This window comes from Phodopus roborovskii, unplaced genomic scaffold (assembly GCF_943737965.1).
Source record: "Phodopus roborovskii unplaced genomic scaffold, PHOROB, whole genome shotgun sequence".
NCBI classification, from domain to species: domain Eukaryota; kingdom Metazoa; phylum Chordata; class Mammalia; order Rodentia; family Cricetidae; genus Phodopus; species Phodopus roborovskii.
The window spans coordinates 23,299,858-23,319,405 of record NW_026125052.1 but is presented as its reverse complement, the minus strand read 5'-3'; the positions used below and the strand labels follow the sequence as shown (position 1 = coordinate 23,319,405).

General features: G+C 38.6%; 1 protein-coding gene across 1 annotated transcript in view; it reads right to left on the bottom strand.

Annotated features, from left to right (window-relative positions):
* The window catches only part of Cep112 (centrosomal protein 112), a 382,234-nt gene that overhangs the window by 143,627 nt on the left and 219,059 nt on the right, over positions 1-19,548 (bottom strand). The window contains exon 22 of the mRNA XM_051182944.1: positions 10,165-10,395. Coding sequence (XP_051038901.1) covers positions 10,165-10,395 — 231 coding nt within the window. The remainder of the gene's footprint in view (positions 1-10,164; positions 10,396-19,548) is intronic.

Sequence of the window (19,548 nt, the reverse complement as noted above, 5' to 3'; positions counted from 1 at the left end):
CAATTTCCCAGGTGTTCATTGATGATTCAAGGTCAGAGCATGAAGCAATTTTGGTAGACATAATTTTCTCAGCAATGGACTTTCTGCACCTACTCCCCAACCTCAAAGTTCAGTCAACTAACTGTTTATTGTTTAAGTTCTGAATTTCAATATCATTTTCTGTATGGGAACCCTGACCACTCAGAGCTACATGCTTACTTTATTCACTGCCCAGTCAGTGTGACTTCCCTATCCTGAAAGAAAATGTGTAATCAATTTGGCTTTGTTTCTTATTGTTTATTCAAGAAGAGCTTCGTGACCCTGAAAGACGTGATTCATATTTGCCCAGAGGTTTTGGCTATAAAAAGAAGCAGGAAATATGTGGGGGAATTAAGAGAGAAGTGTGATAGAGAGAGAAGTATGAGAGATGGAAAGGGAAGACCTCTGTAGCTATATGTAAAGAGATGTAACTGTGTAGAGATACTGTCAAGAAAGAGATTATTTAAGATGAAGTAAAAGAGAAGGTTACATCAGGAAAATGTGTGCTTGTTCCTTTTTTCTTAAGTTACCATCACAAAGTGTGTGTTTCTTTATTTACCTACAGAAAAAGTCTAGCCGCTCTGAGGCATTATTTTCATTACCCTGGGCGCAGACCTGGGAGCTGATCTCCCAGGCTGCAACAGAGAACCATACAAAACCATATAAAACTTTACTCTTTCAAGTTACTAACACAGTAAATTACACTGACGGTGTTTCTGATGTCAAACCATGTGATTGTGGGATATAATGGTCTAAAAATATAAATAAATTCTGTCTACTGACTTTTAAAAATATTCGTGAGATCATTTTTAGACATATATTCTTTGAAGTGCTATGCTATATTAGCCAAGGAATAGATCACTGGTCAAAAAGATGGGTAGTTGTGGTGGTTTGAAGGAAAATGGCTCCCAAAGGGAGTGGCATTATGAGAAGGTGTGACTTTGTGGAGTAGGTGTGGTTTTGTTGGAAGAGTGTGCCACTGTGGAGGCAGGCTTTGAGGTCTCATGTATGTTCAAGATACTATCCATTATCTCAAACCACTTCTGTCTGCCTGCAAGATGTAGGACTCTCAGCTACTTCTTCAGCACCATGTCTACCTGCACTCCTTCAAGTTCCACCATAATGATAATGGACTGAACCTTGGAATTGTAAGTGAGCCACCCCAATTAATGCTTTCCTTTATAAGAATTGCCATGGTCATGGCTTCTTTTCACAGCAATAGAAATCCAAATTAAGACAGTAGTCTTCATGTCAATAGCATAAGAGTAACAGACATACAATTATAGCACTAAACTTAAACATTTATAAACATCAAAAACCTTGTATTCCTGAGACACAAATGCTTATTTCTGTTATTCAATAGCAGTTCTTTCAATTCAACTACTAATATTTAAGATAATAGATGAACTTTAAGTTCCCAAGTCACACCAAAATGTTTTGCTGCACAAACATAAAAGATTTTTATTAATTCTAGGTATTAAGTTTTTCATTTCTGAGCATCCAAAAAGAGAAAACGAGTTTTAATGAATGGCAGAATTCTCATTTTTAATGGTTTTATTAGTAAATTAGGAAGCTGGATTGGAGAATGATGAGTATTCTTTGATCCATAAATTTCAAGTGCTTATTTTAAAATTAAACAATCATTCACTTTTTTTTAAACTATGTTTTAAAGATTTTATTTTTTATTTATCATGTTATACAGTGTTCTGCCTACATGGATACCTGCATGACAGAAGAGGGTATCAGATTTCATTACAGATGGTTGTGAGCCATTATGTAGTTGCTGGGAATTGAACTCATGACCTCTGGAAGAGCAGTCAGTGCTCTTAACTGCTGAGCCCTCTCTCTCCAGCCACAATCATTCACTTATACTTCTAGATTTTCTGTTTAGACAATCTTTTGTTTTGTTTTTTGAGATAAGAACTCATGTATGCCAGACTGACATGGACCTTACTATATAAACAAGGATGAGCTTGGATTCCTGGTCCTCTGGCCTACACCTCCCATATGCTGGGACTACTGATTTATCCCCGAGGTTTTCTAGAAAACAAGTGTTCTTTAACATCTTGCAGAGGCATTAGGAGGAGAGCAGAAGGGTAGGATCATGCAAGCCCTGTGGAAAGAAGCAGCTGTTCTACTCCATCTGAGACTTGCCATTAACACTGACCTGGGCAGTCCTATCAGGGAAGATGGACCCTTCACAGCATGAATAGTCAAGCAATTGGAGTTCTTTGTATATTGTAGGCACTAACCCTCCACCAGATGTAAAATTAATTGATGAAGACCTTTTCCCATTCTGTAAGCTGCCTCTTTGCTTGAATGATAGTTTTCTTTACAGTGCATAAAACTTTTAGCTTCATGAGATCTGATTTATTAATTGTTGGTCTTATATGTGTTATATATGTCCTGTGAGAAGAAAGTCTCTTCCTGTGCCAGTGAATTTTTAATCCTATTCTCTACAATTTTGCCTATCAGATTCTGAATATCTGGTCCTTGATCCACTTGGAATTGAATTTTGTGTAAGGGGACAGATACATATTTATATTCATTCTTTTATATGCAGCTATCCAGTTTGACCAGCATCATTTACTGAAGATGCTATACTTATTCCAATGAGGATTTTTTGGCTTCCAGTGGAGGAAAAAAATCTTTTGTTATATAGAGTTATGGACAGATCATTAATTCCATCCCATTAATCAACCTGCCTGTTTTTATGCTAATGTCCTGGTGTTTTTATGACTATAACTCAGTGGCATAACTTGAAACATGGGATAGTGATACCTCCTGCAGTTACAATATTTTATTAATCAGGGTTGTTTTAAATATTATGTTTTTTGTTTGTGTGTGTGTGTGTTTTCATGTGAAGTTTTCGATTTTGTGCAATTTCTGTGTGGAACTGTGTTGGGATTTTGATAGATATTGCATTGAATCTGCAGACTGCTTTTGGTAGGCTGGCCATTTTCATAGTATCAATCCTACTTATCCATGAACATAGAAGATCCTTCTTTCTTCTGATGTCTCATTCAGTGTTGTAAAGTTTTTATTACATAGGTCATTTGTTTGCTTGGTTAGAGTTGCTCCAAGATACTTTTTTTGAGGCTATTATGAAAGGTATTGTTTTCTTAATTCTTCTCAGTATGTTTATTATTTGTATATATGCATAAACTAAAGAAACTCTTCCTTTTAGTTTAATAAACAAAACCCAGACATGATTTCAGTATTGATTTAGGGAACTTCCTATGGGACAGCTGCTTCACAGGAACTGGATAATGTAGGAGAGGACTTAGAGGACTGATGTTTTAAAAAGATAGAAAAGAAGAGGAAATAAACACAATTTAAGGCAAATACATTTTCTCTTGTTACAGAGGTGATATTATATATAATAAGACAATTTAGTTGAAATATTTGATTTGATATCCCATCAAAAAAATCTTACATTTTGGTAAGGCAGAATAGCCTTTTCACCACTCAGAGGAGGATTACTATGGAGGTCATCCACATACACACATCAAAGTTCTAAACCTTGGGAACTGGAGACATGGCTTAGCAGATAATGCATTTGCCACACAAGTATCAAGACCTGAATCTGGATCCCTAGAACTCAGTAAAAACTGGTAAGGATTGTACCTGCCTGTAATCCCAGCATGCAGGATGTGAAGACAGGAAATCCCTAGAGCAAACTGACTAGCTAGACTAGAGAAAGCAGAGAAAACTGAGCATGGTGACAGAGGTTATCTCATAATACAAGATGGAGAGAAATCTAGGAAGCCACCAGACCTGAAATTCTGCCTTCTAAATGTAGTTACATATATGCAAATATGCACTTACCCACACACATGTAGCCCCACACATATGAGTATACACACACACACACACACACACACACACACACACACACACACACACCAAGCCTCACCATAAGAAAATACTGATTGATTTTTTTTAATCCAAGTTCTGCATCATTTTTAGGCTTTCCAAGTTGGCATTGTGTAGTTTTTTCTTTGCAGATTCTTATTATGCTAAGAGGTGCCACTTAGCCCAATACAGCTGTCTACAGTTCACAGACCCAAAGGAAAACAACAACTTTAAATTTACCATTTAGAGGATATAATAAAGATTAAATTGGATGTTATTTGTCAATTATTTATATAAATCTCAATATTTAGTTTAAAATTTAAGAATATAAAGCTCCGTATGTTCTAATCAAAGGAAAAAGTCAGGGAAAAGATCAAAGAAAGAAGAGAATTGAAATTAGAAATCCCTTTAAAGCTAAATGACAATGTCTTCATAAGTTAATATTAATCCTTTAATTATAAATTTCAAAGGTCTGAGTAGTTTCTCTGACCTTAGCTTTAAGTAATTATGCCATATTCTACATTTCTTAAATTTGAAAAAGATGTTGAATTGTTGCTCAGAATCTTTTAATGACTTTAGGCTGGCAGATTTCCAAAATAATCCTTCAGATATGACTTAAAATTGTGGACTGGAAACCTAGGCTGGTAAATGCATGTCAAATTCATAAAAGCTTTTCACTTTGTACACTGCAGAAAGTGATTTGGCAATCTAGTTTAGAATATCAAAATGTTAAGTTTAAAACAATTTTTCATAGGTGAGAATGACAAAGGGCAAGATAGGCATGCCAGAGCACTCATAGCATAGAGCTAACAGGCACTGGGAGTATTTGCCACAATAATAAAGAAGTTTATATAGGTTCATGAAGAAAAAGAGCCCTAAGGGAAGAGGAACTGGCAAAGGACACCAACAGATAATTTACAGAAAATGAAAAATGTACAATACAAATCTAGTATACACACTCAATCTCTTGACAATAACCACTTTTCACAAAAATACCAAAAATTAAAGGAAACTATAAAAAATGCCCAGGGCAATTAAAGAACAGCAAACATCCCTATGTGAAAACGTAAGGTAATCCAAGCTTTCAAAAATGCAGCTGGATCTCACACCTCCCTGGGAATTTAATTGAAGAAAAAGAAAAATGGGAAGAGTTGATAAAAGCTGATATTCATATTAAAAAATTTAAAAGCCCAAATATCTCAGAATAAAATAACAGCATAAGTTAGGCTGTGTTAATAAATAAAATAGCACAAAACCATGAAACTGCAGTTTTAAAGAATTCCAAGTGACATTGAAATATCTTTTACATAACTTGTAGAAAAGGAAGAGACAAAACTACTTAGCATGCTCTCAGGCAGCTAATTGGAAATTGGTAACTCACACAGATATTAAGCTGTTCTCATGGTTTTATCTGAGGGTGGCAGTCATGGAAGCTCCCATGGTTATTTTTCATATTTTCTAAATGTCCTTTATCTAAAAGATGGTTGTTTTGCAATGCTCCACAGCTGCTTTTCTAACAGACATGCAACTTATTTACTATCAGCACACAGCAACACTCTAACTTTTCAAAGCTTCAGGTACGATGCACTTTATTTCAATTTGGTTTGAAAAGAATTTTAGAAGTGCAAAGCAGCTTTCATTTTGCAAATGTCAATCATGTATTCTCTTGGATTCTCTACTTCAAGGACTTGACCTTGGTGAGGTACTTCATGTTTCCCATAACTCAAGACCACTGAAAATATCATGCTGGTCCAAATCACTGCTGTCAGCCAGTCAGGTAGAATCCAGATTTAGGGTTTTTCTAACCGTAACACTATGCTACTGAATGGACCCAGGCCTACATGTAAGATTCTACTTAGATTGCTTATTATTCTGGTGTTATCTTTTCTCTTTGAACCTACGTTGACACTTGATGATAAGGCCTTGATTCTGACTAGATTTTAAGCTGCTAGCAAATATTTTATCTTTCAGGTATATCTACATATTAAGTTGTGCATGATATATTCCTGTGTCTAGGGAGGGTGGGGGTTTTATACCACATGAAAGTGCTTAGAAGAGAACAATATTGGGAGCCTTGTTTTTATCAGTCTGTCTTATTCCCTTTAGACAATGCCTGTCACTGAACCTAAGTTTGCCATTATGGTTTGGCAGCCTAAACAATGAGGCCCAGCTCATCCATTTGTCTCTACCTTCTAATGCTAGAGTTATAGGTACACATGACTGTACCATTTTGTTTTCATGGAAATGCTGAGGATCTGAACTCAGGACCTCACATTTGTGTAAGCACTCTTATCACTGAATCATCTTCCTAGCAGTATAGTAAGTTTTCTAATTGGGTGAGAAGAATTATGCAACTTTGCAGAATAATTAGCAACTAAACGTTCAGCTTATTGATACTGATTTAAACTTTCATAAAAGAAACTAAAATGTTTATTAATTTGTAGAGAAAATCATATCTAAAGTAAGCTTTATGTTTAATTCATTTTAAGTAATATGGAAGAAATTATGAGACACAAATGAATATTTGAATACAAAGATAAATTTTGCCCTATTCAAATTATCTATAATGGATTAAAATAAAATTTAAATTAAATATAATTTATTTATCCACACTGTCATACACCAGGACTATACTGAATTCTTTGATTCACTCATATAACATTTAATGAACGTCTTTTTTGTGAAGCACTATATTTGATCCTGGAGCTTTAAAAAATGATATTCACAGGCATGCTTTTGACTTAGTCCAGGCATTTCTGCAGCTGAAATTGCTAAAGTCTTGTTTGTAATAGTTAAGTAAAATGTTTATCAATATGAAATACAAATAACTCAATATCAAGAACCTAGTACCTGGATTTCATTAGATAGACTTTATGGTTGATATATTTTACCAACTCATCCCAAACGGTACTCTGAGTGTTAGCCTATGTCCTGCTCTTCTCTATTTCTTCAGACTGCTCTTTTCTTTGCTCACATTTCCCTGCATCCCAGTTAACCTCTTCTGTGCCTTTCCTTCATGCTGCCTAATACGACTATGCTCATTTCTGTCTTCCCGACTTGCATTTACAGTCCATTTTAGGAGCCCCACCCTTCCACTCATACCGCCCCACCCCCTCCTGTGGATGGGAGCACAGTCCCACATTCTCCTGTATTTCCATGGACTCTACTTCCACACTTGGTGAAACTACTGACTCCAGTAGACTATATGATTCTGCGTCAAGATCAGGTGATAAATATTAACCTATAAGTTCCTTTCAAGTTTTAAATCTTTACCACAACTCTCTTTCTGCCTGTTTCCTGGATAAGAGGGATGTCTCCTGTCTCCCATACAATATGAACTAGTGGTGAGCATCTCCCACGCACCAGGCTTCTCTAGCATCAATGGTACAGAACTGAACTGTAGGCAAGGTTCTCTGTTGGTGGGACTTACACTCTAGTGGGTGGTTGGGACAGAGAATAAACAAGTAAGCACAAATGCAAGCATGATTTTAGACTGTGAGATGAGTCAGAAAGTCGTTATGAAAGGTGGTTAGGTAGGTGAGCCAGAAGGTGAAGAATGCGGTGAAGGCTCCTCCTTCAAGGGCAGCAGGAGGAAGGGAAGGCTAGCTATTAGAACAGCAGGAGGTAGGTGTGGGAACCTGGAAGCAGGAAAGAGTGGCATACCCCAGAAGAGACCGATATCCCATGATTCTACACTCTTGAAGCCAAGGGCTGACGTGGGGTTTCCCTCAGTTGTTACCCTCTGCTGTCAGCAGACAAGACATCAGTCATCTTCTGCATCTTCTGCATACTCTGGCATCTCCAGAGTAGACTTCCTCTAAAAGTCCCTTCTCTCCTGCTTCAAAATGCGAGAGGTGTAAAAAAGGCAGACTGCTTTGACTCCTGCTGGCTTTAATGTCATGTTCCTGGTTAACAGAGGGCTCCCACAGCTGCATGGCCTCACTCAGCTTTGGCAAATGCAGTTTGTGTCTACACTATGATTTTTAGCGTGCTGTCCAAGGTCATCACTGACTTCTCAGTTTCAAATCTGGTGACCTCTCCTCAACCCTCATCTTTCTTGATTTTCTGTTACATTCTTGACAGTCCACTTTCCAAAGACTGTGTCATGAAAATAAATTCTGTACATGGTTCTCCTACCTCAGTGACCCTTTTGTGATGATTACCTCCCAACCTCTGAAACGTCTATGCCTCCTCCATTGTCTGTCTGTCTGCCTCCCCTTCTTCCTTGTTCCTCACCGTCTTCTCATTAGCAGTCTCACTCTCAAAGCCACAACTTCTATGCCTGTGTCTTCCAGGTTCACCCTTTCCTCAGGAAACCAGAAACATCCTTTTAACAGCAGTGAATATGTTCAGGCAGCACTCTCAACCCAGTACATTGCTAACGGAACTCATATGCTCCTCCCTAGCCCTGAGACTTCATCCATGTTTACAAATGATTATGGGGCAAGTTTGCCTTTTACAAGACTCACTGGTGCCCTCTATGCAATGATTCTCAAGCTCTGTTATCACTGAGATGCATTGCTACCTCCTATGCACCTCTCCCAAGCCCTCTCGAGTCTATCTCCTGAACTAGACCAGTTCCCATCAACGCTCTACAGCCATTAAAAGGATGCTGACAGATGATTCTCCTCATGATCCCCACACTTAATTCTCCAGCATCTCCAGTGGCTTCTTGTCACTTACTCAAAGCCATGGAGACCCCAAACTCCCTGAACTATAGTCTAGCCTTATCACCCACTCCTCTTGGGATCATCCTGTGCAATCTGTACTTGGTTTTGTTTTCTCTGGTATTTGTTTTTCTTTTGAATTGGCTCCATATCTGCTAGTCAAAAAATTCCTCAGTATACTTTGCATCTAATTTAAATAGAATTCTTATTCATTTTCCTTGATTTCAACAGAAAATATTTCCTCTAATTTTGCATTTTCACTTAGAGTAGTTATATTCATACATCTACATGTGTTTTTGTTTTATTCCTATTATATCATTATCTTCTAAAATTATCTTTTTGAGGATAACAACCACTGCCCTTTTCTCTTGCTCCAAGTCACCCATCAGCATCCTCTCTACAGTCTCCTGCATCAGCAGTCTGTTATCTGAGTAAGAATACTTCCTAATTCTCAAGGCCCTGTTGAACCAGCATCAGAACATTGCTATTTCCTGCTCCCAGGTTTGCTATCTTCCACTCTCTCATCCCCCACATATAAACTAACAGTAAATCCTGTCAGCTCTACCTTTTAAACATAACCCTGTGAGTTTTTTTTTTTTTTTAAGGAAAATCACAGCTGTTGCTATACTGCCCAGATCTAAGATTGCTCTATTTTAATTATCACAGTCCTTCATGCCTGGTCTCTCCTCTCTTGTGCCCTACAACTAGTCTGTTTTCTTTCTGGAAGGATCCCATTTTACAGGGTTGAGGCACAACCACTGTTCTATTCAAGCATGGCTGCCTCCTCTACCCATGTCATTTGTCACACGACGACAACCTCAGGACCTGGGCTGAGGCCCTGAGGAGTTTTCTCTTGATCCTCTTTGGTCATCATCTGCAGCCACTTTAATGCCCACACTGGTTTTCTAAGAGGCCAGGCACACTTTCAGAGCTATCCTGCTAAGGGTGAAGTATGTTAAAAATCTGCCTTCCGTGTGAATTATGACACTAAGCCATACCCTAGGCTCATACTGTAAAATCTGTGCAGTAATGCCTAGAGTGATTGCATGTACTCTTTCAGGGCTCAACATTACTTGAAAAGGAAAAGGAAAAGAGAAGTAGAAGCCGAGCAAAATTAGATAATTCTTAAATTACCCTTTCCAAGTTCTAGTTCAAAGATCCAGACTGGCAATAATTAAAGAGCTCAAAGAACAATTTACAGTTGATATGATGAACATCAATTCTCTTTCAGAACCTGATTAAATATTCACGCTTAAAAAGGAAATTCTAGATTGTAACTTGAATATAATCCAAGCCAAATGTGTAAATATTATATTGATATTTGTTTAAATAAAATAATGTCACAATGACAACACTACTCTGTAAGGAGTATGGTTTACACTACTCTGTCTTTGCATTTAATTACTATGAAGGGGACCCCTTCCATAGAGTCAAGGTGAGAGTTAGGTAGTTGCTTAGAGCAATTTAGCGGTGCATTGCACAGAGGGAAATATTCCAGCTACTGGTCCAAGTCTGAAGAGTAGATCCATGTCTACCACCTTTCAGAGATGTGAGAGCAGAGCAGGGACAGTGGGCTGTAAATCTGCCTGTCTATAGTCTAAGCAAAGACCCCCCAGCTCCTCACCTTCTCCAGGGTCATCTCTGTCTCGGCGGCGTGCGTCTTCTTCAGCTCCATTTTCATCCTCTCTGATTCAGCCTTCAGCTTGTTGACGGCGGCCTCGTAGTCCCTCGCAGCCCTCTGCTTTTCTTCCTCTCGAAGAAGACCAAGTTCTACCAGCTGCTGTTTACGCTGAGAGTTCACATTAATCAGTTCTTCTCTCAACTTATGAACCTGGGTCTCCATGTCAGCAATAAGCTAGAAGAAACAGGCAGAAGATACAGATTAGAGAAGTCACAAGGGAGCAAATACACAAGGCCAATAGATACATATGTTAAAAGTTCATTGGTCCTTCATGTGCCCACCCAGGATCTTATTGTTTTGTTTGGTTTTTCCAGACAGGGTTTCTCTGTGTAGCCCTGGCTGAACTGGAATTAGCTCTGTAGAGCAGGCTGGCCTTGAACTCAAAGAGATCTGCTGCTTCTGCTTCCTGAGTGCTGGGACCCACCCAGGAACTTCGTTGCTGTCTGCTCTTCTCTCTCACCTCAGAGGAAAATGCCATGTGGAGAAAGAACATTTGCTTACACAGTTTCTTTAAATACCATCACAATGCCTACGTTTACTTGTTCATAATACCTATGTTGTTGGGATCTTACGAGTATTCTTCTGAAACTGGACTTTTTCAAATATTCAACATCAAGTTCTTGGAATTCATCTAATGTCCTTGTGTTCTTGTTTTTGTATCATTGTTTTTGGCTTTCGTTTTGTTATGACCTTACTTCTATTTTCTTAGTTTCTTTTGTATTCCTTCTTCCAATTTCTTACTTGGAATATCTAAACTCATTTTTTATTCTTTCTTTTCTGACTTATAAATCTGAAGTTGTGTTCCATCTGTTTAATTTAGGTATATGAGATTTTTATTATCATTAGTCCAATACACATTGAATTGTATTCTTTCCTTTGACTTGTAAACCATTCAAATGGACTCTCCTTAGCTCTAAAATTCAAGGAATATGTTTCCTAAGGCTGCCCTAACAAAGTACCATAGACTGGGTGCTTTACAACCACACTAATGTGGAGCTAGAGAGAAGGCTCAGCAGTTAAGAGCACTTTACTGCTCTCACAAGACACGCAGGTCTGGTTTCCAGCAAACAGCTTACAACCTTTCATGACTCTAGTCTGAAGGGGGATCCAGCGTCATCCTCTGACCTCTGTGGGCAGCAGGCCTGCACACAGTGTGCACACATACATGCAGGCAAAACACTCATGCATGTAAAATAAATAACTCTTTAAAACACAGGAGAAATACAGTCTCTCCCAGTTCTGGAGGGTAGAAACCTCCAAACCAAGTGCTGTCGGAGTTGCTTGCTTCTGGGACTCTGAAGAGCTCATTCCACTCATCTCTCTGAGATGCTGGTGTCTGCACACTTGGTATTTCTTGCTGTGTAGACGCAGCAGTCTAGCCTCTTCTCTTCTCTACCTTGCCAGGCTCTTCTCTCTCTGGGTATCTGTGCCTCTGTGTGTCTCTGCTTCATAAGGATACTGACCACACTGGAGTCAGGAGTATAGACTGTACTATACCTCCTACCATTAAAAAAATGAGATTATTTAATGGCAAGCTATGTTGCCAGAGTTTTGAAAGCTTCATGAAAGATGGCTAAGACATCAGTCTAAACTTTCTGCATATGTCAAGAGCCACATTAAAAAATGTCCATTGGATCAAATATTTATGCTGAAGTCTATCATTTGCTGATACATGTTAAGTGCAAGCTCTCAGCTGATAATACACATTAAAATCTCTCACCGTGCTGACAAATTTGTCTGGTCTTCTTTGGTAAGTTTCCATGTACAGATTTTGAGATTATAAGGGACATATCTTGTTCACTGGCCTCTTGTTATCAAACAATGACTCTCACATGCTGCTATTATGAAATAATTGCCTTCCTTACTTCCAGTAGGAGTTCTGCCATACCCTCACTTTTGCCTAGGGTTAATGATATGAGTGGCAGCTCTGCAGGTGAGGGCGTTGTTTGGTATTATTTTATTTAATATTTTATTTTAAAGCATTCTGATTCTTCAACTTTTAGATGTATATGTTATAAACGGCATACTGCTTTTCAATTTTCTTTGCAAATCTTAGCAATATTTGTCTTTAAGTATAGCATTTGTCCTATTAGTTTCCGTATACTTAAATATTTGACTTTAAAAGAATATTTTTGTGCTCTTTGTACTCCTTTTGTACATATCATATTTCCCTCTGTTGCCTGAATAAACCCACTTTGTGCCTCCATCACCCTTCCTGTCTTCCCGCACCTGGGAGTCATGTGCTGCACTTCCCACCCGGTCCTCACACTGCACTCAGTGAATACCACTCTGATGCCCTCCACCATGGTTTAAGTTCTTTTAGAGGATTCGCCATCAACCCTTTCAGTGTTGAAGTTTACTGAGGGCCTCTTTCGGTGGAGCTGAAGTACCAGCTGTTAACCCTTCGAAGGGACTTTGGTTCATCTCTGCCCATTTTCTTGGTCTGCGCTTTGTCTCCATTGTTCCTCAGGTTCTTTATTTTCCCTAAGTGTTTCCATGCCTTGTTATTTTGATCAGGCGTATTACCTTCTAAATCTCTGTGGAATCTTTGACAAATCCTGCAAACTTTTCAGTGAACTCAGCTCTTCTGTCTCCATGCCATAGAGAACCTAGAACATTTTCTTCTCACACACCACCTAAAAACTTTCCTTTTTCCTGTTCTTTCATGTTCCCTAATGCCTTTCATATTCCTCACGCACCAGTCTCTACTGTGCTGTTTTCTTCTGCCTCTGATATGTTGTCAGGCCCACGCAGGTCCTAAGACTCACGTGTTGTGCTCTTGTCTTTAGTTTTACTCTTTGTCAAGTATGCTCAGAAACTTTACAGTCTCTTTCACCAAATTACATCCATGTACGTTTTCCTTAATCGGGACACGACTACTGTCCAGAGATGACATGCCAAGCAGCTAAGTCTTGTAGACTTGTTCTATTATTCACAACTTCTGTTTCTTGGCATGTTATCTGTGGGACAAAGTGGGTGTCTACCAATCATGTCATACTAGCATCTCTAGATAACTTTGAGAAGTCTTTCCTCAGTTTCCCCTGATTATTCTGTTAATGGGAATGTAGGCAGCCATTACTGTGAGAATTGGCCTGTATCTCTGAATTTTTCAGGTGTAGACACCCACTCACTGTCAAATACTAAAATATAATTCCTCATTTTCTTTTTGGACACATCCACATGTAGCATAGACTAAACTTGAGCTCACTGGGTAGCCAAAGGCTGGCCTTGAACTCCTAATCTTCCTGCCTCTGCCTTTCAAGGGTGTGTACTCAGACATGAACCAGCACTCCTGGCATAAGATGGAGTATTACTGTTTCTGGTTTGCTGATGTCCAACTAAACTATATACACCATGGACATGACCCCTTGGTATACCAGCATGCTAATGGTCTAAGAGATCCCCTACCCTAAAGAGGCCAAACTTTCATGAATGGTCCCTATATTTCATGAAAGTAGGAAACAAAACAAAACAAATACCACACCAAAAATTTATCTAGTTCAAAAATACCTTCAAAGTGAGAGCTTCCTTTAGTCTTTTGCTTATAGGTTTAGGTTTCTATTTTTATTCAGTGTTTAGTGTCTATCATAATTAATACAAACAGCTCATAGATACAACAAAAAGTTCTTTTTAAAAAGTATACAGAATTTTTAGTACTCTGCAAAGTGAAAGTTTACTGTGGTGATATCTTGCTTGTACAAATACAGCCTGTCTGAAGGTCAGAGAATGGAGCTTGCCATTAGCTTACCATAGATATCTGGAGGTCTGCACAGACAGACAGGATGTGATCTAGCTGGGCAGAAGTAGAATATAAGCAGGGAGAAAGAGGATCTCCCTCTGTTGTCTGCTGAGACAATAAGGACGTAAGGTGTGGCAGTGGCTTGCTCCTTCTCTCTGATCTCTCAGCATTTTCCTCCATATCTGACTCTGGGTTTTTATTACTTAGATCAATTAAGAACTCCATTTACATTTTCGCATCCAATGTGGGGCCCGAACCCAGAAGCCTGAGTTTAAGAGTCTCACGCTGACCTACTGACCCTGCTCCTTTCTCAATCTATTATTTTGAAAGTGTTTGATGAAAACAGAAGGCTGAGGTGATAGTGTCCTCCTTTTTTAATCCTGTCTCTAAAAATGTCAACTTGAAATCACCTTATAAGCATGTATAGGAGGACTTCACATAAAAATCCAGTTTTCATGAATATGTACTAGAAAAGATAAGTCTTTTTCCTTCTGAAAATATATGGCATGTTTAAAGCTTATTTGTTTTCCCCTTTCATAGGGATACACACACACACATACACACACACATAGGCATATCAACAGATAGTAACATCAATTGCTTTTGAAAATAGTCTCTTTGTCCCTTGTTTTATGATTCCTCCAATCTTAATAATTAAAATAACAAATAGTAATTTAATTAAATTGAGAATGGATGAGACACTAAGATTGGACAGGCAAACAGAAACACTAGACATGCTTCTAGAGACAAAAGATTTTAAAAAGCTCCCTGATCTCCAGGTGACAGAGCAGAACTGGCTGTCTTGCTCAGTTAACACCATGGAACCCTCAGGAAGCATGGCTGCAAAGCTCCAGATCAAAAACTACCTTTAAAGCAACAAAAAAAACTCTGAGAAGCTCCCAAGTGGAATAAAGGCACTCCCAACAAAAAAACAGTGTGTGTGTGGAAAAATATGGCAGGGAGCTGATGTGAGCCTTTTTGGCAAGTGCCTCTTCAGTTGCCAGGAGACAATCAACTCATTGATTTGTCTTACTGACAATTGATAATCACATGATAAATTTGTGTCAAAGCTATTTGGCTTTAGGGTACATCGCCAAAGTTATTTGCACTACAGATACAATAATGTGTCCCTCTCCCATCAAATTGCACTAGAGAAATAGCTAATCCACTTCCGATATGAGCCACAGTGTGCATATGCACAATTCACTCCGCACCTTCCAGGTGCTGCACTGCACTGTACATTCTATTAGCTGACTTGGTATGTGATGTTGAATTAGAGAAAGGAGTATTTAATTGCCGGCAGTATGGGCACACACACTGACTTAAGTTTAATCGATTTTCAAAAAGAAAATCTGTCCTGAAAATGCATCAATCAGTTGCAAAAGAAATGAAATGGTAATGAGAACTTAAGGGTGAGGGCTTCACTTATGGTGCAGCAGGTATTGATAACTAGACTGATTCAAACACCAACGTCAGTGTTCAGAAACGGTGCTTTTGTATCACCTTATAATAAGTTATAAAATTTCATCTATGTGACTGATATAAAGGTACTAAGTTATTAAAAATTTCACAGGCAGAGAATGGAGAGATGGCCCAGTGGTTAAGAGCACTAGCATAGGATCCATTTTAGTTCTTAGAACCCACATGGTGGTTCACAACCTTCTATAATCCAGCACTAGGGTATCTTTTGGCTTCTGCAGGTAGTAGACCCAAATGAGATACACATAAACATACACAGGCAAAACAAATCATTTCAAAAATTGGCAGGTTAAGAAGATTGTGTCTATAAGAAACACCACAATGACAACTGTTTTCAAATTGACTTTCAATCAATTTAAAAGCATCACTAGTTTCCTTCGAAAGCTAGTGACATCAAAGCCACTTGAAGACAAGAAGGACAGAGGAACACTGCTTACTTACCATCCTGATTTCAGCCAGTTTCATAACTGAAGTATTCTGAGAGGCCCTCAAGAAGTGGAACAAATAAATCATGAATGAGATTTTTTTTGATGTTTCTTTGTTCATAGAAAAATTAAAACACGCAAAGGAAAAAGAAAAACAAAACGGATCCCACCTAGGTTGAATTTCGTGTGCTGAAAGCAGGGAAAGGAGCAGGGGGGACACCAGGACAAGGCACCAGAGATGGAGTGGGGTCACATCATAACGTGACTCTAGAGCAGGGACCACAGCTGCAGAGCACAGCTGTCCTGGGGTATGCCAGAGAATCTGGGACTGGAAGGGGCTCCAGAGCAAGTGCTTTCTATTCTCAGCTGAAACAAGTACCAATTCCCCTCCGAAGAAAAGTTTTCTCAGGTAAATGGCTTCAAGTGTTTCTTAAGTTAACATAAACTAACAATGGAAATTCAGAGAAACGATGAAAAAGCACCACAAACAAGTTAGTCTCCCTGTGCTCTGTAATCATCAGGATAAGTATAAAACAAAAGACATACTAAGAAGCCGAGGACAGTCACCAAGACAATGCCCACAGGCAGATAACACGGCGAATCAAGGCAACTGAAGCACAGGAGAAGCAACCAGTTAAACTTAGACGGGAACTTAAGAAAGCACCCACATTACAGCTGAGTAAACCAGACAATGATGACTAATGAATGATATGGTTACAGTTATGGAAAGGAAAATAAGAGAATCTAATATATGCTAATTAGGGTTTGAGGAAGAGGAACCTTGATGACAGGGACCTTTTAGATGACAGGAGGATTCTTAAAAAGCGAAAAGTAGGGCACAGTACATCTGCCGAGCAGGGGAGAAGCGAAGGAAGAGGAATGACTGCATTGTCCTAGCATGCTTTCCAGAGGAGATAGGGTGCTACATGACTAGCCACACAAGCAGAATATACTGCACAGTCTCACTCATATGTGAGATCTAAAACTAAAAATGACTCCAATACAACACCAGGGATGTTGGTGGTGGGAAGAGGGGACAGGAGGGTCAGAGGAAAAAGTGGTAGAAATATAGACTTGTGCTTGGAGGAGACAAACATAGAAGACTACTGAGTCAGGGTAAGACAGCCTTTATACCTCCCAGCTTTTGTTGTGGCCTGTCAGGTACTCTAGGCCTTAGCCAAAACTGGCTGTACCAACGTTGCTGTGAGACCTTGAGTGACTGTCCAGGTAGCATGCTGTTTCTGTCCTTGCTGTACCATTTGGAAGTTGCCCATCCATACTTCCCACCTACCCTAGTATAGCTATTTTCCTTCTCAGGTCTTTAATGAGGTTGAAGATTAAACTGTCACAACTATTATTCTCTCTTCCTAGTTAGATATATTATGTACTAGACTTAAGCTTTCCAGCTTAGGACAACTCTATTGTAAATCCTGTTTTGCCTTCACCCTAGGACTAGATAGTTAGGTCTTAAGTTTGTATGTTCTCGATTTTCCTTTTCTTAGAGCACACTTGTTATTCACTATATATTCTGTATATAGTTTTGTATCAGGCCTAAATCTTTTCTTTAGACTAAAAGGGGAATTGTAGTGAGATATTCACTTTGTCTGCACCTGTGGCACAGACCACGCCCACTGGGGGGTGGAGACAGGCGCGGATGTTCCTGGAGGAACTAAGTCCTAGGAGGGGGCTTCAAGAGCTCTCTCTTACTTGCAGCACAGAGACAGGAAAACATCCAGAGGCATCCTTGGGACAAGGAACCTGCTGGTGTTCATCTGTCTATGTTGTAAGTTATTTTTCCCTGAATAAACATCTATTCGGCCTATTTGTTTCTCCTGATCCTTATTAAACACAGCAGGAAGATCTGACTGCTATGGGATTATAAGCAATGGGAGTATAATTTTCATGCCACAAAAAGGGCAACTATGTGTGTTAACTTACTTCAGTAGAGTATCATCTTACTATCCATACATATTCTTCAACTTAATGAAAAGTTTTAAAATGAAGTGAAGAGAAAGGGGGGGGGGGATTTAAGAAATGAAGAAGGAAATAGTATGGATAAGCACTTTAAAACTTTACCAACATATTTTCCTAATTTTAATTTCATTCTATACATAACACATTGACATAGTTTAAGAATCCATTCTGATCCCTCATTCTAGATTTGTTTTTACTGGAACCTTTAAAATATTCTTGACTTTCAAAGCAGACTTAGCAATCTGAAAGAAAGGCATCACTACCAACTCAGTATTGAAGGACAGAATGAAGCAGAAGGCTCACACTACCTGATTTCAGGACTTCTTACAAAGCTACAGTGGATGTGGCAGAGACAGTGTAGACTCTGCAAGGACCACATGTACAGACGAATGAAGAACGTACATCCCACAAAGACTCACACAAACTTCCAGCAGATCTTAAAAGCCCAGAAGGTTAGTCAATGAAAACTTAAAACTTATCAAGATACAACCACCACTTCTATCATAAAAGTTAATTAGAAATAAATGGACTATGGACACAAAGGTAAACACAAACCCACAGAACAGAAGGGCTGGGGTACAGATCACTGGTCACTGCTCAGCATCAAAGAGCCCTGGACTTGTCTTCAGTGCTACAAAAAGAAGGACATAAAATAAAAACATAAAAACTTAGGGAAGGAAAACAGGAGGAAATGTATTAGGCCTTGAGTTCTTCTTACTAGATATGTCAGCATAATCAATGAAATAAAAACACTGATACAAGGGATAACATTTCAAAAAATTAAATGGCTGCCTCATGAAAGGTATGATAAAAGCATGACAAGATAATCCACAGAATGGAGGAAAATGCAAAGCAGAGAACAGAACAAATGGAATGGAACTATGGGGTTACACCCAAACCCCTCACAGGAAAATTCATCATGTAAATGTACTTAGATATATTTATGAAATTAAAGTATTGACCTTCCAAAAATTGGTGGCATCAGATGGCTATCCTCTACAACACTGCACCTGAATTAGTTTACAAATGACCAAATAATTATTGAGAGCAAAGAAAAAATATGTAAGCTGCCCATACATTTTAGAGTTAAAAGCACCCACTTTAACTCAGGGTTCAAGATAAAATTAAAAGGGAATGTAAAGAAGCTAGAACTGATTTGTGGAAGGACACTGGTCCTTCTCACAGTGGTACTGTTTTAGACAGGAATGAAAGGGGTGGGTGACAGCAGGTCAGGGGTGAGTGGAAAGTATTTTCCTATATCTATTTTTGTAGCTTACTAATTTTGTTTGATGTTGCTTATTTCCTAACCCAAATAAATCCATAATATTTAAGTAGGTTGTCTATAAATGACTGATAATTAGTGTTCCCTATTAAATCTTGGAAGATGAAGCTTTAATCAGGGAAATGAGTCTTGTGTGTGTTATTTATTTAAAATGCCAATTATTAATAAAATAATATAGGCCAGTTGATTAATAAATTAGTTAAGGAGATCAAGTTCTGGTAATACTAATCAACAAAACAAAAGGAAGGCACAAACAAGCAATGTTAGAGATAAAAATAAAACCATGGCAAATTCACCCACAAAAACAGATACTAATAACTGAAACTAAATTAAGAAGGACATGATATAGAGCCATCAGAGCTGAAAGGTAATAAAACACTATGCCAATAATTGGAGAACTGAGATAAATACATTTCTTAGAACATACA